General features: G+C 37.7%; 1 protein-coding gene across 4 annotated transcripts; it reads right to left on the minus strand.

Annotated features, from left to right (window-relative positions):
* Positions 1–684: 684 nt before the first annotated feature.
* mesh (sushi domain containing 2 mesh) lies at positions 685–25,610 on the minus strand. Of its 4 annotated transcripts, XM_074098459.1 has the most exons (22): positions 25,080–25,610; positions 21,025–21,263; positions 20,655–20,861; positions 18,272–18,430; positions 17,132–17,269; positions 16,700–16,868; positions 16,139–16,396; positions 15,645–15,984; positions 15,135–15,416; positions 14,907–15,039; positions 14,680–14,774; positions 14,420–14,538; positions 14,027–14,178; positions 10,261–10,369; positions 9,871–10,007; positions 9,592–9,721; positions 8,884–9,146; positions 7,447–7,551; positions 6,924–7,032; positions 5,770–6,660; positions 2,474–2,627; positions 685–1,434 (listed from the first exon to the last, which is right to left on the minus strand). In XM_074098459.1, the coding sequence occupies exons 1-22, from the start codon at positions 25,453–25,455 to the stop codon at positions 1,116–1,118; spliced, it is 4,884 nt and encodes a 1,627-aa protein (XP_073954560.1). In that variant the 5' UTR covers positions 25,456–25,610; the 3' UTR covers positions 685–1,115. The 4 variants fall into 4 exon arrangements, with proteins under 4 accessions (XP_073954560.1, XP_073954558.1, XP_073954559.1 ...); XM_074098457.1 differs by lacking the exon at positions 5,770–6,660 and having other exon boundaries at positions 25,080–25,576; XM_074098458.1 differs by lacking the exon at positions 5,770–6,660 and having other exon boundaries at positions 1,416–1,505; positions 25,080–25,576.
* Positions 25,611–26,061: the final 451 nt, after the last annotated feature.

Here is a 26,061-nt window from a genome sequence, read left to right on the forward strand (position 1 = left end):
TCGACTTCGGCTTCTAATAGACTCTCGTTCGTAATTCCTTATTTACCGCCCTTAAGACACAATGTACTGTAAAATAAATATCATGGGACACTTGACACCAATTGATGTGGTCCCAAACTAAGCAAAGCTTGTACTATGGATACTAGGCAACGGATAAACATACTTATATAGATAAATACATACTTAAATACATATTAAACATCCAAGACCCGAGAACAAACATTCGTGTTATTCACACAAATATCTGCCCCGGCCGGGATTCGAACCCAGGACCTCAAGCTTCGTAGTCAGGTTCTCTAACCACTTAGCCATCCGGTCGTCAAACTATTACTATTACGACCTATCGTGAGGTCGGTCGAATGTCGGCCGTTCTACGGAACATTTAATTTAATTTATTTATTTATCCAATACTTACATACATATATATCATTTCAGATGGTGATCATGCATGATCTCCAAAGCATTGGGTTAGGTACCCATTAAAAAAATGGAACTCTACATAGGATTATTACAAAAAAAAACTTTATTCTTAATCTAAGAAATCTATTTTATTTCATAAACAAAACTTACATTCGAAGGTATTATTAATTAAAAGTCGATATTGATTTTTTTAAGAAAATGGCACAAAATAAAAAAATACACTTTTTATCTTAAATTAGGTATATACCTACCTACTCGCATAATTTCATTTCTACTGTCATGCGTAAGCAAAGAATGCAGGTAAAAATGACCATGAACTATTTTATAAAATGGTGGGATCCTATTGATTTGTCATTACACATACACATACACCTACGATTACATATATCTACTTAAAATATGTACTACAGTAACAACTAAAGTCACACTGACGTTTAAGCTTTAGGTAATTAATTAGTTATTAAAAAAAATATAATATTAAGTATTATGTATACTTATAAATACAAAACGTGAAAAAATTAACTTTGGCTACAATTCCCCACACAATTCCAATATGTAGCAAAACATACCTACATCCCTTTTTAACGATAGCTTTGGTAAACTTGTGTGGAAGAGACGTTTCAACTCTACCTATCGCTTCTCTGTTTAAGTAACTAAAACTGGCTAAAAAAAAACCTGCTTACTTAAAAAAAAACTTAATTAATTTCTGTCTCGCCGGCCCATTGCCTTGACTGCGGCTGTTGCTGGGCTTGCGATGTCTGTGGTAAACCCACAGTCTCATCATACGGCTGAGCTTCATACCCCTGGGGCTCATAACCCTCAGTTTGATACGGCTGCATTGGAGGTGGTGGAGGATACGGCTGCCCGTACGTGAATGGCACATTACTGTCCTCAACTATCTTCACAGGCTCTGTGGGTAGCGGACTGTCTTCAGCCGACACGTCTTTCTTGTAAGGTATGCTTTCGTCATCAGAGTTGATCCTGACTGATTCATCAGGGTCGATGGGGCGGGTCCTGAGGGAAGGGAATGTTAATTAGGTGAAGTATTAGTTGGTGTTGCTGGGCTTTCTGCTGGTGCCTTTTTTCTATAAGTGAAAGAGGACGATTAAGAGAGTGGTGTTAAGTAAGCTTAACAAAGGTGCGAGAAAGAAAACTCATTAGGTATTGTCTAAGACACTGAATCACGTAACAGGTTTTCTTTTATTCGACTGGATAGCAAACGAGCAAGTGGGTCTCCTGATGGTAAGAGATCACCACCGCCTATAAACATCTGCAACACCAGGGGATGGAAATTATAATTAGATTCTTTACAAAAAGTTTACATCTTTAGATTTAAACCTATAAGCAAAGGATTATAGTCGTTTGCTAAAATAAACAGACTGTTTTTTTAGCCTTTGTCATGTTGCCATCACAGACATCAGCCAAAGAAATTCTAGCGAAATTGATTAGAAAAAGGTTCCACCCTAGTACGTGATGGAGTTTCCTCGATTTTATTGAAGCTTTAGACGATTGGATATTTGTAAAAAGCCTTGTCATATTTGTAAAAAGGAATAATTTGCGTGACATGCTTTTGTTCAATTATGCACACTGTCATCTAAATTTCAAAACAATCCGATCACTTAAAAAAAAGCTGGGTAGAAGGTAACTTCTACTTCTTCCTCTACACGTCTAAACGTGTAAGATACAAACATATCGTCACTACTTTGAAAAAATCTCGTATCACAAATCAATACGTCAACAAAATTGATATTTGAAATAATGTTCGTACCTAAAGTTCAATTAGAAAAGTATCAATTTTGAGATACGAGCTTTTTTCAAAGTAGTGACGATATGTAACTACAAACAAACATTACGAGTCATTTAAAGCATACATACATATTATATTATGCATAAAATACGCCTGTTCAGAGCCCTACCTACTGTACGTCCTAAGTATACTAGGGTGTTTTAATCCGAATCGAAATTATTGCCGACTATCAGTTTGGAAAAAAAGGCTAAAAACCAACTAGTCTTTAGCAATAAATCAAGCGACTTGCACGAGAACCATTCTTACTTTATCATATAATCCACTTCCTCCTTTTCCTCCGCCTTCCGCCTCTTGAGGATACGCCATCCAATGCAGATGAGGACGATGACGATGGGCAGCATGACTGCGCTGATGATACCCCACGTGGCTCCAAGTGTCCGCGAGGAGTACTCCTGCTTGCCTGTTGGATTAGTTGTGTTTAAAAATATGCTTTCTGTAGATCCCATTCTACATCTTATCGTAACTCATTGTGTCATCTTATTGTGCAGGTGGTAGGACCTTGTGCAAGGTCCGCCCAGATTGCTACCACCATCTTGCTCCCTAATCCTGCCGTGAAGCAGCAGTGCTTGCACTGTTGTGTTTCGGCGTGGAGAGTAAGACAGCCGGTGAAATTACTGGCACTTGAGGTATCCCATATTAGGCTTCTAGGTTGGCAAAGTATCTGCAATACCCCTGATGCTGGTGCTGGTGTTGTGTGTTTGTGGTGATCTCTTACTATCAGGAGACCAACTTGCTCGTTTGCCATCCAGTCGGATAAAAAAAAACTCAAAATTTGGGACTTCTGAGAGGAGGCCTTATACTACAGGGGGATGTATATGTCGGCGGCCGATCGTAAAATCCGCCAGATCATTAAATTCCTAGGCATATCGTGAAATGACGCCATTTCATGAATTGGCTAAGGGACATCCGCCATATCGTTCAAAACCTACCGTTTAACGATTTGCCTAGTAAAGTTAAGGCAGATCATTAAATTCCTAGACATATCATGAAACGCCGCCATTTCATCTTTTGGCCAGTTTAGGCAGATCACGAAATTCCTAGGCATATCATGAAACGCCGCCATATCGGTTCCGGCACTTCGCCGGCCGCTACCGCGGCAGCGGCATGCTCGCTTCGCTCGTCGTACCTAAATTTTTATTTTTTCGGCATTATCACGATGTGCCCGGTATAGAGCTAGGAATATCGACGAATGCGTTGCTCTAACTAATCGATCTGCCGTATTGTTTCTCAGGCACATCGTGATATGCCTGGTCAACCTTTAGGCATACCTATCATGAAATTACATCTCCATTTCTTTATTTTAATGATTATTATTAGTTTTTGACCTTGGAGGCTTTTTACACCTCTGAAGATTGTATAATTTAATTAATTTAATTAGTTTACTTTGACATTTAGAGACTATATACATCTCTGAATTATTTAGATTAGGAATTTTATTATTAACTCAGGGACTTTATACATCCCCTTGTTATGTTTAAGGCTGTATATTGTTAAGCTTATGGATTTTAAACTTTTATACTTTTAGTTTAAATTCTAGTCACAGGCTCGCGACGTCGAAGTTCCCAAGACGATCCCATAGAGCTTATGGGAACGGAAGCAATACCATGCCCTCGGTACCGCTCTGCTTTCAGAGCATGACATGAGTGCGTGTGAGCTAACTTTGGGGGCGGCAGACGTGAACTTGCCTTCGAAATCCAAAAGCTTAATGGTTACTTGACCTGAAATGTATATTTCAGAACCAAATTATTGTTATTATTATTTTAAAATTTATGACGGTGGAAGCATTCTACACTTCCACTGAACGTAGATATAGTTTAGATATAGTTAGTGTTTAGTATTGTAACTAAGGGACCCCATACATCCCTGTATTTCTTTTATTATTATTTTTTGTATTTTTTTTCTTTAATTGTATAATATAGTTTTTAAGTTTTTATTTGTAATTATATTTTTATGAAAAAATGACTTTCTGCCAAGTTTCTTGCGGCGCATTCTTCTTGGCAATGATGGTCTTTCCGAAAGCGCTGGTAGTTTAAAAAATGACGTGTAAAAGTGCCCATTGCGGCCTATTTACTGAATAAATCATTTGAATTTTTGAATTTGAATTTGAAATGGCGCCATTTCACGATATGCCTAGGAATTTCGTGATCTGACGGATTTAACGATCGGCCGCTGATAGACATAATAATAATAATAAGCCAAGATGATGATGATGATGAACTATTAGACCTAACGATGTACTTTTACGCAAAGGCTTGTAAACAAGAGTAAAACGTGGCAATCTCTAAAGTAAAGAACGAAAACTTGAGCATGGCATTGACCCAAATAAGGCCGGTAAGTTTAGATGAATGAGATAAGACGAAACGAAACCCCAAGGGACTCTCTGCTTGCTTGTTATCAGTGTTTAGTTGGCCTCGTTAAGGCACAGAATCTCCAGCCCAAATAACACGAAATTTAAGTTTTGCGAGATACAAACCCACGGAAGATTACGAGAATAAAGGCCACTTTGAGTTAAGCTTGTTCAAGTAGATTGTTTTGGAATTCATTATTTTCATTAAGTACGAGTAAGTACATAGTTATATTCTAAATGTTGGTCTATTTCATAGGTTTCTTCTGATGTACAACGCTTGAGCGATTGCAATGCTGAATATACCTAAAGGATTAAGAATAAGAAGGTAACTAAGGAGTTTTAAGGTGTGACATTGTGGCAAAGATTATTAAAATAATGGCACGTAAACTCGTAAACCAATAACTTATTCTTATCACCGTCAGTCTAACTACTACGCTATCATGTTTTTCATTATTATCACATTGTTTTATCACTAAAGGGATAAATAAAAAAATACTGGTGTTATCCACTCACCTGTTTCGGGCGACCTCAATTCCTTTGTGTACACAAGATAAGAAAGCAAGTACTGATTCCATTCTCAATTTAGAAAAAAAAACGCATCACATGGCAGAGAAAATTTCTATTCCACAAATCGTGGCATCAACAGGACTTGCTTTCTTATTAAAAAAAATATCGCTCATTATAGACGTTATTCTACCGTTAAATACTCGGAACAGAAATTTCCTCTTACTGTGACATACATTCGTTGGAAAATACGTTTAATACTTTTTACATTAAATTAAACAAAATATAAATAGAATAGTAACAGTATATAAACTCACAACAGACATTCAACAACAATGGGAAATAACAACAGAAAGAGAGACTAACTAAATATTTTGTACACTTAAGTATAAGTGCAAAAATACTAAATCGGTGTGCTGCGTCTTAAAATTAACGCTAAATCTATATTAATCCTAAAATAATACGTGAAATACTTAAGCCCTGTACTCCCACAGAAATTGTCATATGTTTGGGCAGTGAGTGTGCGTTTAAATTCCTCCTTATTTTTTACACTAAAGTTTCATAACAGTCTCAACTTCTAAAGATTCTCAAACACAGTTAAATCTTACAATAATTTAAACCATGGTTGAGCGACCACTAAAGGTGGGCACTTCACTTGCAGGGGGATCTATTAATGTCTCAACTGATTTACCCCTGACAGGTGGAAGGGTGAAAGTTTTTATTTCATCAGCAGGAGCGCTCTTTGGAGCATCCGGTAGCCCAGGATTGTTGAATGTATTCCTTGGACTTATATCCGACGTAGGACTAACAGGTGGTGAATAAATCTCGGAATACGTTGGAGAATAATGGGATGAAATAGGACTGTATTGTCCATCAAACTTTGGAGCATAAGGATTCTCAGACCCGTCCTTAGTTGAATAACCAGAGTCACTTGCAAGAGCGTGACGACCCGTTTGTCGGGGCCTGCTGACGTATTCTATGTCTTTAGCTGGACGGGTTAGAGTGGAGTCTCGGTTAGATCCTGAATCAGAAGGCGAAGTTAAAGAAAGCAAATCTTCTTCGGATAGATCCCATAACTTTTCGGGGAACTCAACGTCAGGAGCGTTAGGCAAAGGTTCGTTAGTTCTGTAAGTTTTATCGTAACCTCTACGCTTTTTAGGTAAGGAGGATTTGTCAGATTTGCCAGAGTCACTCTTACTAGAATCTGGGTAACCTATACCTGAACTCTCACCATCCTGAGGCTCAGGAGGCGGAGGAGCTGCCCTAGTGATATTCGCTTTAGCTAGAGGCTGTTCTTCTGTGGGAGTATCAGGTATTTTTTGTTTGACATCAGAATCGCTACGCAACGTAGAGGATTTCATAGTATCGGTAAGATTTCCCATTGAAGCTGATCTGAGATTAAGTCTAGAGGCGGATTTTGATCGCGGTATGTCTTCGAAACGGAATCCTTCTTTGCCCTCGGAGCGTGGCTTGTACCAGCACCAGAACCAGCAGAGGCAAATAAGGAGCCCTAACGGTACAATAACGGCTATAATGACGCCCCAGGTCAAAAATAGAGCGCGTTGCGAGTACTCCTGGTTACCTGGATATCAGAGAATTTGGACTTAGTTGTTGAAGATTTTCGCAACGGCAATTTAATCGATTGTAGAGCTTAACTATTCAGAGATCTTCAATACGTTGTTCAAGACCAGTGCAAACTGAATGTACCGACCATTCGTATTCAGTAGTAAAGGTTCACAACTTTTCAACTAATTAAATCATTTAGTTTGCAGAGCTCTTAAATACAACATTAAACTATTGAAAAGTGGAAAGGGATCTCTTCTAGACTACTGTAAATGTACTTACGCAAGCACTCAGTGTATCCATAGTCGGGAATATTCCATCGGCCGTTGTCCTCGCACACCCGTCGCTTGTCACCGATCAAAATGAAGTCCTGATTGCACTCAAAGTTGACCTAAATAAGGAAAAATCTGTGGTTATTAGGAGGATAATAATAATACACATTCTGGTATACGCACTGACGTAGTATCCAAATAATGAGTAAATCAATTAATTGTCCTGTTTGATTTAATTGTGACATACTTAAATATAAGTAATTTCAATAAGTTGGAGCAGAGGCAGACCTAGGAGGAGATGGCGGGACGATTTGGACCGTTTCCAGTCAGACTGGCAAGAGTTGGCCAAAAGTGGAGACGAGTGGAAGAAAAAAGGGGACACAATATAAGCTAAATAAAAAAAAACGAGTGCGAGTGAGCATGAATTGTTGTTGTTTGTTTATAAAAATGCGCTACTTTCAGTCTCCTTGTATCATAATAGGGGTGGCTGTTTGTAATTCAACATTAGTTTCCAATCAATCCGTTCGACTTACCCGTGTTCCTGGGGTGAAGAAGAAGTTACTCTTCCTACCGAACCGAGGAGTCTCTAAAATACCACAGCTGACGACACGGCGGGCGTTTACCTCTTTGATGTTTGTCTACAAACAAAAACAATACCAATATTAAATACCAACAAAATAAAAAATATCGTAACCTAAGATTAAAAACATACTAGGTAAGTACTTATTTGAACTAAAACTGCGCTTAATAATATTGTTTCCAGGGATGGCTATGAATTCAGGCACTTATTCACTGAGTAAATTAGAATCAATCACAGTTAAATATGTATCAAAGAGATCTCCCAGAGAGGTAAATACCCATAAAGCTTTATGCTTGTACCGTAAAACTATTTAAACACTTAATAAAGTCACAAAAAGAAACAGTAAATCGTTTATCACCACAAACTCTACGAGTATACTGGCACCAAAGACAGTTCTAGCTACCTAGAGTCGCCTTGACTGCATACAATTACGCGAACAATGGAAAATACACACGCAATCAATATAAACAATTAATTGCATGTCCTACCTGAATTTGTGTGAGACATAATGAAGGATTTTATCTGGGCGTGACTAACACATAGGTAATACACAGTATTGCTTGGGTTTGGGGTTTCTCATAGAATTTATTATTATTAGACCCCATTCTTGTTTACTTGTGATGTAATGGAAACCTATTATGTAATAAAATATATATTTACTAGCTGACCCGACAAACTTTGTTGAAGGGTAGTGGAAATTGGTGAGGGGAGTATTCTCATAGGACGAGGAGGAGCCGTTTCGTAGGAGGGCGACCATGACACGACATGGCCTTAGACTTACTATTTATTTACAATATTTTTGCCATCGTGTTTATTTGGTAAGGAATTGTTTTTTGCAGTTCACAAAAACATTACTAATACCTTACTAATATAAAAAATTTAAAAGTACTTAACTCTGTCTGTCTGCTTGTCTATATGCCTGTTGCCCAAAGGTTTAAACTGTTTAATTGGTTATGTGACGTAGATATATTTTGAGACCCTGGGAAGGGTATAGGATAATTTTGATCCTGGGAAATTACGTTACGGGTTTGGCAGAAAAAGTATCGGACAAACCTAGTTCTCTATATTCTAACACAAAACTAAGATTTTTTTTTATTCGACTGGATGGCAAACGAGCAAGTGGGTCTCCTGATGGTAAGAGATCACCACCGCCCATAAACATCTGCAACACCAGGGGTATTGCAGATGCGTTGCCAACCTAGAGGCCTAAGATGGGATACCTCAAGTGCCAGTAATTTCACCGGCTGTCTTACTCTCCACGCCGAAACACAACAGTGCAAGCACTGCTGCTTCAGGTCAGGATTAGCGAGCAAGATGGTGGTAGCAATCCGGGCGGACCTTGCACAAGGTCTTACCACCTGAAAAATATTACAATAGTTCCAATACTTACAATAGAAGACAAATAGTTCTTCGTAAACTCCGCCATATCTCTATTCAGCGTCATACCGTAATCGTATCGACATTGGTATGAATCCTGACATATCTCTAAAGCTCTGTCCACGTCGAAGGATCTATTGGACGGTAGGAAGTCGATTGGTTCTCGAATGAAGTTCGGTATGAAGGTATTGTCGTTATAATAGGCTGCTGTGCGTCCGTATTCTCTCGTGAATAGGGCAACACCGATGTCCCTTTGCTCTCGATCCGTCAGTTGCCCTGGAATATAATTATTTAAATCATCAATATTATAGTAATTTTGCATTTAAGGTGCTTTAAAGTGGTGGTATTTATTATGGTTACAGCATTTTTCCTATTTGAACAGTTACTGTTCCCGTATACGCTCTGACGTTCGTGTTTGCATTCACCGTCTCTTTCAACTCGTACCTTCGTCTTATACCGTGTGACTGAAAAAAGTGGTGAAAACTATCGTGATTCCAAGTGTGTTAGACAATAAGGCTTCTGGTTAGAAAGGGACATTCACTTAGGAAAATGTAAAAAAATTGCATATGTCTATTATCGTAACGTGAAAACCATTATCACTATCTCTGTCATGCTTATCTTCTGTGTAGCCCCCTATGCCTAAGTCTGAGAACATAAAAAGAGTCAGCATTCTACTCCTATCCTGGGATGTGGGCAGTGTGAAAACTGAAAAATAACTTACAATGTTGAGCAAAGTCCCTGTGAGCTGCTTGGAAGTTGTTCAAATCGACAGTGGTCAGAGTTCCATCCGGTCTCGTGAAGTCGTCATTAATATCGAAGGACCAGTTGCCGAATAAGCCTCGTGTTTGGTTCTAAAAATAATTAAGCACAGAAAAGGTTAAACTGCCGGAGTTCAATCGCAATGAAAAGTAATCGTGCCTACTTCAAGATTTCAATAGATCGTGAAACTAAAAATTGCAGTTTACTTTTGCCAAAAATAGTGAGTCTTTTCACAACTTACCACATAGGTCCATGGCAGATAAACCCTGGCACTCATGAAGCCCTTGTTCTCAATGACCTCAACTCCAGCTCCCGATGAGAACATGATGACAATTTCTGATTGGTTCAAAATATACATGGGCTGGTAGACAGTTACACCTTAAATCAAAGAATCAAAGGTTAGTTTTTCGAGTCCTCCCTCGCTAGATATCGATCAAATTTGTGGCACCAATAAGCTACAAAAACTATTTCGATAGGAAACTTTGATAGTTATAAAAATGTACATACTAGACATGTATACAGAATAGGACGTAACTTCATTTTGTTAAATAGGAACCAAATTATTTATTTGGTAGGATTTTCTGAATCTAACTCCTCTAAGTCCTGAATCTAAACTAGTGAGATTACATACCTGGGAAGTACTGAACACGAAGTGCTGATCGATCAAAGTATACTCGTTTGTTGTCCGCAAATACGTCCAGTCGATATCTCCATTGCGAGTGCGATGGTCGCAGGCGCACCTAACAGAACAAAAAAATTAATATCTAAGAAATATGCGGCTTGTTTCTGTAGATCAGTGTTTTTCAAACTGTGGGTCGCGACACCCCGGGGGCTGCGGATGCCCTTTAAGGGGGTCGCGGTATCTTTATAATACTCTCAGCGTTATTGTGTATGATTATACAATGTTTGTATTACCAACGTAGGATAATACAAATAATAGTAAGGAGGCAAGGGGTCACCAAATATTTTTCAAACCAAGAGGGTCGCGTCCTGAAAAAGTTTGAAAAACACTGCTGTACCAAGAACCATATCAAAGTCAAAGTCAAAGTCAAAATATCTTTATTCAATTTAGGCTATAACAAGCACTTATGAATGTCAAAAAAAATCTACCACCGGTTCGGAAAAACCTCTGCTGAGAAGAATCCGGCAAGAAACTCAACGAGGTATATATATATATTTTTTAAAACAGATTTACAATATTATTAAATGATATGTATACATCACAAGTATTTAACACAACTTTATTTTTAACACAGTAGGTTCGCTATTTGAAGGGATCGCTAATGCGGATCGGAATTATTTCCAAATATCCCTGTCCATGATATAATCATTAACTTTATAATACGCCTTTGATATTAATGTCTTCTTGACAATAGATCTGAATTTTGTATCCGTTTCATTTATAATATTTTTTGGAATTTTATTATAAAAACGTATGCAATTTCCCAGAAAAGACTTTTTGGTTTTAGCCAGTCTGTAAGATGGAACTTTAAGCTTCCCTGTGTTTCTAGTAGCCTTTGGCTTATCGACGTTAGTGGGAAAATCACATATGTTCTTCCTAACATACATGATTATTTCAAAAACATAAAGCGACGGCAGGGTTAGGATATCTGTTTCCTTAAAAAAAGATCTTAAAGATTCACGCGTCTTCAAATTATAAATTGCTCTAATTGCTCTCTTTTGTAAGATAAAAATTGACTCAATGTCTGCAGCAGATCCCCATAAAATAAGGCCGTACGAAATAATGCTATTAAAGTAAGCAAAATACACCAACCGTGCCGTCGCCACATCGGTTAGCTGCCGTATTTTCCAAACTGCAAAAGCAGCAGAGCTCAATCTACCCGCGATTGCTGTGACGTGAGGTCCCCACTGTAGTTTAGAATCGAGCGTTATTCCTAAAAATACTGTTGATTTTACAAATTCAATAGTTTGACCATTTAACTTTATATTAGAAACTGAATTCGAGCTAGATGAATTTATCAACGAGAATTTAATACATTTAGTTTTCTTAGGATTTAGTAACAAATTATTGGCAGCAAACCATGCGGATATCACGGACAGGGTTTCATTGGGCTCAATGAAGTCGGTATCTTTTCTACTAACCTTGAACAGTAAAGACGTGTCGTCAGCAAACATAACTATACCCGACTTTTGGCTTACCATATAAGTAAGGTCATTTACATAAATAAGATACAGGAATGGGGCAAGAATGGATCCTTGAGGCACTCCCATTTCGACCACAGATCCCTCCGATACCGTTCCGTTAATCGCTACCTTTTGCTTTCTTTGTGTGAGGTAAGATTTAATGAGTTCTAAAGCTAGGGCACGAATGCCATAAAAATTTAACTTACAAATTAAAGTATCATGATCCACACAATCAAAAGCTTTCGAAAGGTCGCAGAATACACCTATAGCGTCATGTGATTCCTCCCAAGCTTGCAATATGAATTTAACTAAACTATGACCCGCGTCTGTAGTAGACCTGCCTTTTGTGAATCCGAACTGCTGTGGATGCATGATTTTATGGGTATTAAAATGCGAGATCATTTGCGTCAGCATTATTTTTTCGAATATTTTGCTAAACGCTGATAGGATGGACACAGGACGATAATCAGAGGGATTATCTTTATCACCTGATTTAAAAATAGGAACTACTTTACTATATTTCATCAAATCTGGAAATACGCCTTCATCTATACAGCTATTAAATATAAATGCTAAAGTTGGAGCAACGACATCTAAAATGGAATGTAGAACCTTAACTGAGACGCCCCACAAGTCTTCCGTTTTTTTACTTTCAATAATCTAAAAGTCTTAATGATGTCACAGGGAGAGACATGCGTGAATTTAAAATTACTTAAGTTTGGAATAGATACATTTTGTTTTAAGAGCGATTCAGCTAACTTTGAGGATGACGCGAGACATTTTGTCGTTTCGATGGGGATTTTAGAGAAGTAGGTATTAAACTCGTTAGCTACTTTAACCGCGTCCGTTTCTAATACGTTGTTAATCTTTAATGATATAGAGGACTCCGCGTTCTTACGTCGACCGGTTTCAGTATTTATAATTTTCCAAACTGTTTTAATTTTATCATCAGAGGACTTAATTTTATTAGTTACATGGGCTGCTTTTGCTTTATTACATATAATTTTGAATAATTTTGAATAATCCCTGACATACTGGTGGAAACGTTCATCAGTGGTACACGATTTCTTATCATAAAGATCATATAAGACGTCCCTACTCCTACGTATTCCGGGTGTAGCCCATTCATTGAATGATAGTTTGTTTCCTATTTTAATACGTTTTTTACTACACGTTTTATCGTATTCCTCGCATACAGTATTTAACAATATCTTGAAATTTTCGTTTGGATTTTTAGTATTTACTTTTAAATTGTTTACTTTTTGCGCGATGTTTGTTTTGAGACGGTCAAGTCTTTGTTTGTTCAACGGCCTAATTTCTATGGTTTGATTAACACCGCCCCTAGCCCGAGGTAACTTCACTGTTTGAGCTTTGTGATCCGATCGTACTCCACTGATAACAGCTTTTTCTAAATACTTACAAGTTAACCAAATGTTGTCAATACATGTGGCCGAAGTGGTTGTGACTCTGGTGGGTTCATTAAATAAGAAATTTAAATTAAAAGATTTTAAAACAGAAATAAACTGGTCTTTTTCAACGGATTGTGATAAAATATCGATATTAAAGTCCCCGCAGACCACCAGCGCTTTATTACGTTTTACTGATTTCCTTAGAACATCTTCCATAGTATTTATAAACAAAGGAATACTAGAGTTTGGTGGTCTATATATACATAAAATTAAATACTGTTCCGTTTCCGCAGAAGCGATCTCGCATACACGTTCAACAGAAAGGCTGGACAGGTCTTTGCGTTCTTTGAACTTTAAACCATTTTTCACTAATATGAGAGACCCGCCACCTGCTGCAGATTCTCTGCAGAAGGCGCTGGCTATTGCATAATTATGTACATTAAATTGCATTGAATCTTTTTTTAGCCAGGTTTCTGTTAAGCAGATAATATCTAAGTTTAACTTTTCAGAGAGTAATTCTAAATCTAATATTTTGCCAGTGAAGCGATTTATATTTTGATGTAGAAATGATAGACTACTTTGCTTCTCTATTGTCGGTGTAGGTAGTTTAAAGACACATATATGGACCATATATTATGGTCCTTGGCTGTACTTACATATTTAAGTCGGAGGTGATCTAGAAACTAATACTAATACTTTGCTAATTTGCAAGCATGGGATATATATTAATATCAACAGAGTTTTCTTACTTGCGAAAGCTTTTAAGTTTTTTTTCTATCTTTAAAAAACTTTACCTTGCTCTATTTTGAGCTGAAGTTTTGCCTATGGTTCATTAATGCTTACCTCAATGGGCACTGAGTTGTTGGAAGCTGCGACTACAGATGTGAGATGCGTCGCGTTGACCCGGCCATGGATATTGCGCGCAACTTGCTCAAAGCGACCTTGCACATCCAATTTAATTTGAGGCTGGTCCACTCTGGTCAAAACGTATTCACCTGAACAAGAATGATGATAATATGTATTAATAAAATGCTTTTGCAATCTATATCAGTGAAAAGCAGAAACCTATATTTGGTAAATAATATTTAAGAATTAGACAAACGAGTCTATTTCTTACTAATAGGTACATGCAATTGGGTGGAAAGAATATAATCATCAAAATATTGATGTAAAAAAATTAGAAAGTGTTAAGTGATGATGGCTTCATTAAAGCAGCGTCGATTGTGAATAAATTACCTTTTCCATTAAATGTGTATTGCAGATCATCGAAAGTAACAATATGTGGGTCTCCAAAAATTCCAGCAACTCCTGGAGACTGATAAGCTACGCAATCTTGGGATGGCCGTCTCTCAAATCTGTGAAAATAATATTAACTGCATAAACTCATACAAAAAAATCAGGAACATGGTTCAAAGTGTTGAGTTGATCTTACCTACTACAAATTATCAAGTTTAACCATAACGTCAACTGCCTGTAAGAGTAGATAAAGTTCATACCTGAATGTTTCGCAGCCTACAGCTTGTTCCTCCTGCCACATGCAGCACTGATAGAATGGAATCATGTCGTGGAACCAATTGGAAAGAGACGGGACCTGTTGATAAATAAGAAATTGAAATATAAATACTAAAAATTTAAAGCTAATTTGGTCTAAATTCACATAGCGATGTAAAGTTGAGCAAAATGTAGTTTTGCCTTACAATATTAAATCGATTTGCATTTTCACCTTGTTAGCTTCATTATAAGGAGTGAAACCAAAATCGTGAGAGCGCAGTGGTCTTGAACCCCACATTTGATCGTAAGACATCATAAGGAAGCCGTTCTTGTCATAGCAGCACTGTTGACCAGACCCTTCCGCACTGAAATAGATTTTCCGTATACATAAATATCCATAGCACTTTAATAAACTTATTATATAAATCTCTACGATATTAAATGACAAGTGCTTTCTCACCTAGGTCCACCACTCCTAACACAATGAATAGCTCCCCAATGGTATCTACAGGTGGGATTGGTATCTTTATCGCAAGCAAGGTCTGGCATGAAGCGGCCCTTGTCCAATAACGCATGTTCCAACGTACAAGGGCACACTGGCACTTGGGAAGCGAAGTTCTTGAGGAAACGGTCGGTTCTAAGCCAATTGTTGCACATGGTCTGCGACCAGCGTTGTCCATGAAGCCTTTCCCATTGCGGGGCGAAGTACCAGCCGAGGGGGATCGGCCGACTCCATAGTACTCTGTAAAGATTCAACGGCAATTAGTAACAACGGACTTGATCTGGATATTTTCATTAACCTTCTGAATGTTACTCATAGTATAAGGTTAAATCAGCATTAATCAGATTAGGAGACATTTTTAAAATCATTGTTAGTAGGTTAGTTAGTTAGTTTCCAAGTTACAACATAATAACAAACGTTCACATGTTTATTTCCACATTCAGCATGGTTATTAATTGAGCTACTTACGGAGATATTGAAACACTCTTAAAAACTTCAGGAGTGGTGAGATTTATTTGCAGGAAACCAAATTGCATATCCTGATGGAAGAAATTCTCCCTGTTCCTGAAATTTTGGGGGTTGATGATATATTCGCCGGTATTCGCTACTCCGGCTTCGATTATGTCAATGAACTCCAGTTGAGGTCGGATGGTAACTTCTTTGTAGCCCCATAACCCGATTTGCAGTTGCACGTTAAGGTTAGTGGTTAAATTGAAGCGGTCCCAAGTGATTTTGATTTCAGGTGGATAACGTTCATGAACAGAGTTGTCGGCGAAGAAGATCTTTTCTGTCGCCATGGCTGGTGTTTCTATAAGTAAATAAATATACCTTAGTTTTTGATCAATTCAAGTTTAAGACAAAGACAGGAAGAAGAATATGCATGAAGAAGATAATATAATGAATATTGGCAATTTCAATAATTCTGAAATAGATAATAATTTTACACCTCAAAAAGTACTTACCGACAAAGTACTTCCCCTTCCACTTATATGGCTCATTATTGATTGCAATCTCGAATCTCGCATAGCCATTGTGCCAGAATCGCGGTTGGACACAAATTGCCCTGTTGGAGTCAACCACAGCGCCAATAACAGATTCCGTGTCAAACCGACAAGTGATCCTATCATTAGGTTTGAAGCAAGGGCCAGTTATGTTGACGATTGTACCACCCAACATGTTCCCACTCTCTGGAGCGAACATTAGAGGAAGGTTGGCGCCGTCTGTGAGAGGAAAATTGTGTTAATTTGAGATTGTAGTGTTGGTAACTGAGTTAATTTGAGATTGTAAAAAGCCATTATATTTCCATTTGTTATTGTATCGAATTAGCTTAAGATAAGCTGAACGTCCGAGTGCTGGTTGCTTTCCAGTGTTCCGTCCAGTGGTCCGTCCTTAGAAAAAGCTTAAGGAATATAATGATTCAAATGTACAAATGATTGGCCGAGAACAAGTGTGTCTAACTTTTTTACTTTGTGATTTTTTTACTCCCGTAATATTAATTGGTTTTAATTTAACATTAATCTCACCTATATCTTTATTACACGTCCCCATAAGTATTTTCTCGTCTATCCTAAATATGTGTCTTCCGGGAAACCCATTGGCCCATCCTCGACCCGTCAAATCTCTCAGCACTGAAGCCTGGGAATAAGGCTTGTATTCGTAGCTCTGGGTGCCGTTGCCAGCATTGAATCCAATCTGCGATAAAATAATGATTTAGTACCACTCTAATTTAACTATTTTATTGCCATAGTGTTTGTAATTGTTTGAAAAAGTTTGGTACAGGAATATAGTGGTTATCTATATCTATCGCTGATAAAAAAGATTCTTTAAGCGATTGGCATTTAGGTGTTAGGTACCAACTCTAATCGCAAAGTTAAATTCGAATCACGCCACTAATTCAAATTTGAAAGATAGTCCGTCAATTTCCCCAATAGGTTAGCTACAACTTGTTGACTTACGTATGCAGGGACTCCTCCTTCTCCGTTGGTGGTATCACCACCAGCTTCAGTGTGCGAGCTCCAATTGATCTCCAAGTAGTTAAAGATGGCGTATGTGAAGACTTCGTCGGTAGCCAGAACCATTTGGAAGGAATTGGTCTACAAAAAGGAATTGACTTTTAATAAGAATATGAAACTAAACATATCTATAACCGAAAACTTTCAACGTCAATATGATTCATGGGATTATAATGAACTACAATAGTCTCTATTTTTTTAAAGATCTTAATCTTGCGAAGTAAAATGTATCTAGCTTTAGACAGAAACAAATGTAGTTCACATTACTGAAAGCTAAGTAATTTGGAGACCTATAGGGTCAGTGGCGTTGCTAGGGAACCATAGGCCCTTGGGCAAAAAATAAACTAGACGTGATGTACGAGACTTGTTGGGAATTCCCCTGTATTTTTTCAAATAAGTTGCCATTATTAATGTCGCGTTCCTGGAATCTGGTTTATTTATATTCCGAATGTGGGAGAAATTTTCCCTACTTAGTTCAATTAATTTATAGTTTGTAAGTCAGAGTCCGAGGGAACCCCTGAGTTTGGGGGCCCCGGGGCACTGCCCCGTCTAGCCCTCCAGTAGCTTCGCCACAACAAATGATCATTTTAACAAGAATATAGATTTCTTCATTCACAAAGGGCCCTTTCTATCTCCCGATAAGCAGTCATTCCGAGGTAGATAACAAGGATTTATTAGACAGATAAGTCATACATAACTTCACAACTGAAATATCATAGCGAGGTTAAGTTACGCTACTCGTGTATTTAATTTTTTCTGATTTATTTCAATTATCCAGAAAATTAGCAAGTGCTAGAGCTATAATTAATGCTAGTAAATTTCATTCACCTGTTACTTAAACTACCGCACGAATTCTATTACAGATTCGTTTCAAAATTTACATAAGCGACTGTTTTCTATTACTTTACTCGTATTCCAACACACCACCATAATCACGAAGGATGCAGGCCGCTTCCAACCGAAGCAACTGGAGGTCTATGGGCCTATGTCCAACAATGGACGTCCTACGGCTGGTATGATGATGATGATGATTATGATGATGATTTAAACAGATGGTAAGTAGATGCACATGAGTTAACTCACCACAAACAAAGAGTTGTCGATACCACCGGCAAAGGACATGTTCTTCCAGGTAATGGTGACGGCGTGTTTGGGGAAGAAGGTTTCGGAGCCGATGACGCCCTCGCGCACGTCCCAGGTCACGCGCTCTCGCATCTCCACGCCCAACTGGTCTGTACGAGTCTGTGTATAAGACATTAATGTTAATAGTCATTCAGTGTCCTACTTACATGCCAAAATTTAGTACTAATAAAATGCTGACACTAGGAAGTTATGCAGTTGTGTGTGAACTAAATAACTATTTTGAAAAACGATGAATGGTCAAAATCAGATGATTAAAAAAACATTTTAAAAAATTACTAGTATAATTAAAAGTAACATAAAACCAAGCTTTTACTGAAATGCCCTAAAAGAAGAAAATAAAATTACTGACAATTAAAGTAGCTACGTACCTACGTAGGAGGAATGATAAGTAACTGGCCTTTGCAATTTAAAATTAAAAAATTTAAAAAAAAACTATACTATTTTTAAAAGCGTGTCTCTGGCTATCTGCGTTCTAAATTTGAATCGGGTGGTGTGACAATTTAATCGATTTGTTGTCATTTGAAAATATATTCTGTCGATTGATTTCAAAATGGATAGATTTGAACAACGAGCGGTAATTAAGTTTCTGTTTATGAAGAGGATGAAGGGGACAGAAATTTATGAAGAGTTAAACAATGTGTTGGGTGAATGTGCTCTATCTTATGCCGCGGTAATAAACTGGGTGGCCGAATTTAAACGCGGCCGTACATGTGTCCAAGATGAAGTCCGCCCCGGACGTCCTAAAAGTGTTACGACTCCAGAAATGGTGACCAAAGTGCATGATTTGGTTTTGGCTGATCGACGATTGAAGTTATCTGAAATAGCTGACACTATAGGTATCTCGAAAGAACGGGTACATCATATCCTAAGTGAAGAATTGCATATGAAGAAGTTATCCGCCCGTTGGGTGCCGCGATTGCTTACGCAAGATCAAAAAAGGATTCGGGAGCAAAACTCGAAAGATTGTTTGAACCGTTTTGAGCGTAATAAAGCTGATTTTTTGCGTCGATTTGTAACAACTGATGAAACATGGGTTCACCATTACACACCAGAATCAAAAATACAATCAAAGCAATGGACCGAATCTGGGTGTTCGGCTCCTAAAAAAGCTATGGCTGTAAAATCAGCGGGGAAGGTGATGGCTTCAGTTTTTTGGGATGCTAGTGGAATTTTGATGATAGATTACCTTCCTAAAGGTCAAACAATTACTGGAGAATATTACGCTAATCTTTTAGATAAACTGCATCAATGCATTCAGGAAAAACGACCAAGTTTAGCGAAAAAAAAAATCATCTTCCATCAAGATAACGCTCGAGTTCACACGTGTGTTAAAGCTATGGCAAAAATCAACGAATTAAAGTTTGATTTGCTGCCACACCCACCTTATTCGCCTGACCTAGCACCATCAGACTTCCATCTGTTCCCTAAGCTGAAAACTTTTTTGGGTGGACAGAAATTTGCGACAAATGATGAAGTTATAGCCGCTGTAGAGGAGTATTTTATAGTATAGTAGTAGTATAGTAGTATAGTAGAAAAGCCGTGGTGGCCTAGTGGTTTGCCCTATCGCCTCTCAAACAGAGGGTCGTGGGTTCAAACCCCGGCTCGCACCTCTGAGTTTTTCCAAATTCATGTGCGGAATTACATTTGAAATTTACCACGAGCTTTGCGGTGAAGGAAAACATCGTGAGGAAACCTGCACAAACCTGCGAAGCAATTCAATGGCGCGTGTGAAGTTCCCAATCCGCACTGGGCCCGCGTGGGAACTATAGCCCAAGCCCTCTTGTTCTAAGAGGAGGCCTGTGCCCAGCAGTGGGACGTATATAGGCTGGGATGATGATGAGAGGAGTATTTTGCAGGCCTTGAGAAAAGTCATTTTATGGAGGGCATTAAAGCTTTAGAACGAAGATGGAATAAATGCATAGAACTACACGGAGACTATGTCGAAAAATAAAATCAGATTTATCACGAAAACATTAGTATTTTTTCATAAGGCTAGTTACTTATCATCCCGCCCTCGTACATAGAAACAAAACTAAAAATATTTTTTAAAGCAGTCCTCTTACTTAGGTAAGCGTAGCATTTCCTCTCTGAATAGAGCTACTTAAGCAAATTGTTTGCCTGAGGAAACTGCCAATTTTGCAGTCCCCGATAACCTCTTCTCATTAAAAGTCTCTCTATTGACCGTTTTACTATTATTGCCAATATTTTCGTTTACCACTTTTTTTTTGTAAGTCTCAGACGTATGAGCTTGCCTTAAGTATATACCTAAGATGCATAGAATGACATGGTCAATGATAATTTTTTATGGCACTGTCAAACTCACTTGCAAATCTCTGTCCATTCTGAAATAGACACCGGGTCTACGCTGGTCCGGGTCTTCAGGTCTCATGTTTCCAATGCGGCACTTGCTGAAGAAAATACCAATGAAGGAGGGATCATTGATCTGCGGCCAGTCCCTGACTGGGAAGGAGAGGGGATAGGTGTAGTGGTCCGGAGGGTCACTGAATTGGATGTAGCCATTCATCGATATCTGGGAAAAGAAAGTAAAGGTAAAGAATAACAATTCAATGTACGTGTAAGATATCTGGTAAATTTTCTGTGGTAGTGCAACTTCGAACTTCGAGAAACTATCTATAGCATTATAAACTACTTTCCTCGATAGTTTCAAGTTACTAAGAAGTCAAGATACTTACTCGAGTGTAATTAAATCTGAATCCAAAGAACGGCAGCTGGAAGTTGAAGTTCTTATGGATCTGTGGCGTGGAAGTGTGTATGTCTCTCTGATAGTCTCCCAAGTTTTCGCTGCCACCCTGGTCGTAGAACCAGTAGAAGAAGTTGGATCGGATTTGGTTGAGTCTGGCGTTCGTGATGACATAGGGCTGGCCATTGTTCTGGTAGCTGGTAGCGGGGAGAACTCTACCATCGATGTGAGCTATGAATATTTAATACAGATATAAGTTATAGAACACGCTTAATTCTTTTTAAAAACGGTAAAGTTGTATGCGTAGTGTTTAGAGTGCAACTCTACTTGTGAAGAAAACGAAGCAGTTCTTCGAAGAAGTGACAACCGGTTTACTAATGATTCGGCGAATAACGTTTGGCTACCTGTTTAATTTCGCAACTTTTCATTTCCCAACTGTTAAATATTTCTGAAACTGTAAATATTTCAGGATTTTAATAAAACTAACCTAACCTAACCTAAAATGTTCTACACGATGGCCCTGAAATAAATCCTGAAATATTTACAGTTTTAGAGTTTGCGAAATGAAAAGTTGCGAAATGAAACAGGTTGCCAAACGTTACGTTGCGAAAAGGCAGTACTCGGTGACAACCATTAAGATCATTGTACGGCGCCCAATATCATTTCTTTGCTTTCGGCGTCGAGACTCTAGGTCCTTGGGGTAAGGGTGCACTGGAGCTACACAGGGAGCTCAGCAATAGGTTAAGGGAGGCAACAGGCAACCCTCGCGCCGGCAGCTTTCTCGCGCAAAGAATCTCAATCGCAGTTCAACGCGGGAATGCTGCCTGCGTGATGGGCACCTTGCCAAGAGGCCCACTCTCTTTTTAATTAAAGTTTTAGTTTTAGTTATTTTAATTTAATAGTAGTGGATCTCTCAGTCAACGTTTGAGTGAATGAGAGAAGAATTCAGTTAGGGATTAACAAAGAGTGTTGTTGTGTATAATTTGAAATGCGTACAACTTAATTTAAGATTTTGAAAGTGAGATACGGGCAGTTGCATATGCTGGTGGCTTACTGTCACCTTTGGTCCCTCCCCAATGTCTATAAAGTTTATTGAACACCTACAGCTTAGTTAACAATTTTAGCGAATGGACGTACGGTGAACTAAGAACAGTCGATAATAAGACTCGCAATTGATTTTTTTACTCGTTTTACTATTATTGTCTCCCTTTGGTATCAACGCAGCCCACAGCTTGCGCTATCGAGCGATATCGGCTGATAAAGTATCAGTATCTGACAGGTTGGAAGTAATTCCTAGTAGTATGATGTCAGTCACCTAGTAATGCCTCTTTGTTTTGAACCTAACTTATTATTGTAGCTTTATGAAAGCGATAAGAAACTAAATCCGGCCGGATTCTTAAACAAAATTACAAAATAACGTTTCCTATGAAAATTACTACATATTTTGTGAGAACCCTGAACTTGGCAAGTTGAGAAAAGTGTACTCAATTCAAGCTTCGTTGGATTCTTGTAGAGCTAACAAAAATAACTTTAGAAAAATACAAAAAGATGATCTTAAATTATAGATACGCTGCTAGGTTTAGGGTAAACTGAAAACGTTACATGTATGTCACGGACAGATCTTAGAATTGATCAGTTCATGATATTGCCCAGAATTTCACGAGATTGTTCATAAATCATCATAAAACTGACTCTACCTTTTAAAAGCTAATGTCCGATGCTATATTCTTCCATGTTTTACCATACCAATTAATTAGGGTTTCTATGATATCAGAGGTAAGATAAAACTACATTATTGCATTTTAGCCTTCATTTGTAGGTACTTTAAATTGTCATTAGTGGGAGTAATTCACTACATTAACAGCTAAACTTACGGCCACTTTAAGATCCATATCTTGCATTTCGTGATAATCACTGTAATATGGTCGAAACGTCGAGGTAAATATTACTCGTGCTTAGCGTGACAATTCCTGTTTGTGGTACCTATTTTGACTATGAATGAAAATCACGAAAGTTTAAAACGTTTTATTTCATGATATGATCACTAATATGAATGAACACTGTTGCTTGGTTATATCATTAAACACTGTGTGTTGATTGATCTGGCCACGCCTAGAGTCGGTAGAGGGTACTGTTAGAAATGCCACCATTTTATGAAATGGCCGAGTGATCAAATCTAATATCTGAATGTGACATAAAACACCATTAAAAGAAAGAGAATCTGTTAACAGATTTCAATACTGTCTGTCGCTATGTACAACAGAGGCAAAGGTACTTACCAAATTGTAGCAAAAACGTTACAATTTCTTAATCTAAAAATATGTATGTGTACAAGTAGGTTGCCTGGAAGAGATCGCTCTGAAGTGATAAAGTCACCTGTTGCTTACCTTGGAGAATTTCTATATACCTGCGTTTTCTGTACCTACTGCTGACTGTGTTATGATGATGTTGTACGTGTACGTGTGCGTTTGGGCAATTTTAAAAACTTTAAACGGTTTAATGACTATAGTACTTAGGACTTAATACTACTACGACTTATGAATGACTTGTTTGTAATCTGTGTAATTGTTTGATGATTTCGCAATTATTTTTTCTAAGTTATGACTCAAGCACTAACTACACACGCAAGTGTTGTTTGACTTTGATAAAGGTATGAATAATCGCGTTCCGGGAATGTAACTACTAGTTTACTTATCAATTGACGCTACTTACTTTGAAAAAGTTCTGTCAATAATCAAGCAAAGGCTAGTCAAGTAAGACCCTACACAAGTTAGACCCAACACAAGTAAGTAAGTAACATTCTACACAAGCTACACGAATAACATTTTTAGTGTCACTGATGTCACTGATAAGTTGAGTTCAGGTAAAGGGTGGACGATACGTAACCAAAAAGACAACATGAATTAACATCACCTTCTATCCCGTGAATGTCGCTAATCGCTATCCCTTTAGTCATTAGATATTTTACTAGACTTCTACCACCTTCCCTAATTCCTCAACCGCCTTAGATAAAGACGTCAACACAACATAGAATCATTCTATAGGTACCTTGCTATTAAAATTAGGATTTATTTCGTGCTCTAAGTAACTTTCATGTTTCCAATTATTACGTACCAAATAGCAATTCAATTGGTCTTTTAAAACGTTGATTAGCTTCTACGAACGATAATAACAATATGCACCTATCTATAGTAACAGTAAAGTACTTTCAAGTACTTTCCACAAAAAGTGTGACGCAGTTTGTACTGTAATCTAATTACATTACGACCATCCAAAAGCATTTCCGGAATGACTAAATATTAACAACCTGCTGCTACGTCTTAAAATTGTCATCGTACATTAAAAATTTCTAGTAATATTAAAAGTAACTTCCAACACCAAGTTTTCGTCTAAATCAGCACTGACCCCGTTTCACATAAATGTTGATCCTTCAGCCAACACGATGAAATCATTCCACATTTTAACGCTCACAAATTTTGAAACAGCATTTTGTTTATCTGGTAGATAAAGGGTCTTATCTCTTAATTGGTAACGTTGTTTGCTGTAACCCTACTAGATAGAGACGGTATCCAAACTGAATGGAAAGAAGGGTAAAGAAGTATTCACAAATTGGTCGGTTTATAAAGGCTAGGTGCGGCCCTTATCAAAGATTACAATGAAATGATAAATTGTGAGGTAAATGAGGTTTCATAAAGTATTTTGTCTAACTAGAATAACCTACTTATAACTGAGTGAAATCTTGCAAATCGGATGGTTAGACGATTACCTACCTAATCTACGGTCAAGAAAGTTCTGACCTATACATATAATAATAACTTAGCCTACGAGAACTTAAATAAAGAATCCTTTTCTAAAATGTGCTATTACTAAACTGAAGTCATTATCTCTCCTGACACAAAGCCTTTATTTAACCACCTTATTCCTCCTCTGAATCACTCATTAAACATGACTCAGTGTAAAGTAACGTAGTGTCGTCAGGTAGGTATTCCATCTGTTCGGGATAGATTAAACTAATGATTAAACTAAGAAATTGCTATTTTAACCTACCAAATTCACTGTTAGTGACGGAAGTCGTAGACGGAGTCAACAGTTGTTTTTCACTCTGGATGTCACCGTTACCATCATTGTTTATGTTCACAGCTTCCAAATCGACAGGCCCATCACTGATCAAACCATCCTGCAGCTGAAACTTCCCACTTCTCACTTCCAATGGCTGCGTATCAGGGAGTAATTCAACTGGTGCTACATTATCTACTATTACTTCTTCATCTGGCCTCGGACTAGTCGGCTCATTCACTACTTCTGCGATTATCTCATCTTCAACATTTAATGTTCTATCATTCTCGTTAACTAAAACGTCTTCTTGTCCAATAACACTAGCACTAACCAAAAGTACAAAGAACGCTAATTTCGCGTTAACCATTTTAACTTCACTTGTTTTTTCAATCACATTATATGGGTTTTTCGTTATCTTGTTGACTTTCTGGACAACAGGTGCCTAGCTATTGTGGTCGGCGACTGTAGTGTTGGTTCAGTGTGTGCTCGTTGATACGGCTTTATCTGCTACAGATATGATATGATAAGATAGTAAATAGGAACGTTAGGTGTGCCAAATTCTTTGTCCTAATCCACACCCTTATTTAGAAGTTTATTTACTTAATTTAAATCGAATTTGCGAAGTCTTTGCACAAAGAAGTAGTACTGACTGATAAGTGTCAATTTGTTCAGTTGGACTAAAAGTCAAACGATAATACATTGTAAATATTACGATTAAGTTGACCTTTTCAACTTTGCTGAACATTTCTCATAACTTTACATATTTTTGGCTTACTTAAATATAAACATGATATGCCTATATGCGATCTATACCTTTATTATTCATCTATAAACTTAGTAATAAGTGGTTTCTCTCTTTCATTTTTCACCTTATTTCAACATAATAGAATTTACAATAGCCCTATCGGTTTCATCAATGTATCGTCACGAGCTTATCACATACATTCTGATTAAGTTCTTCAGCAGGTAGTCA

The sequence above is a fragment of the Choristoneura fumiferana genome, chromosome 15, assembly GCF_025370935.1.
Source record: "Choristoneura fumiferana chromosome 15, NRCan_CFum_1, whole genome shotgun sequence".
Lineage (NCBI taxonomy): Eukaryota > Metazoa > Arthropoda > Insecta > Lepidoptera > Tortricidae > Choristoneura > Choristoneura fumiferana.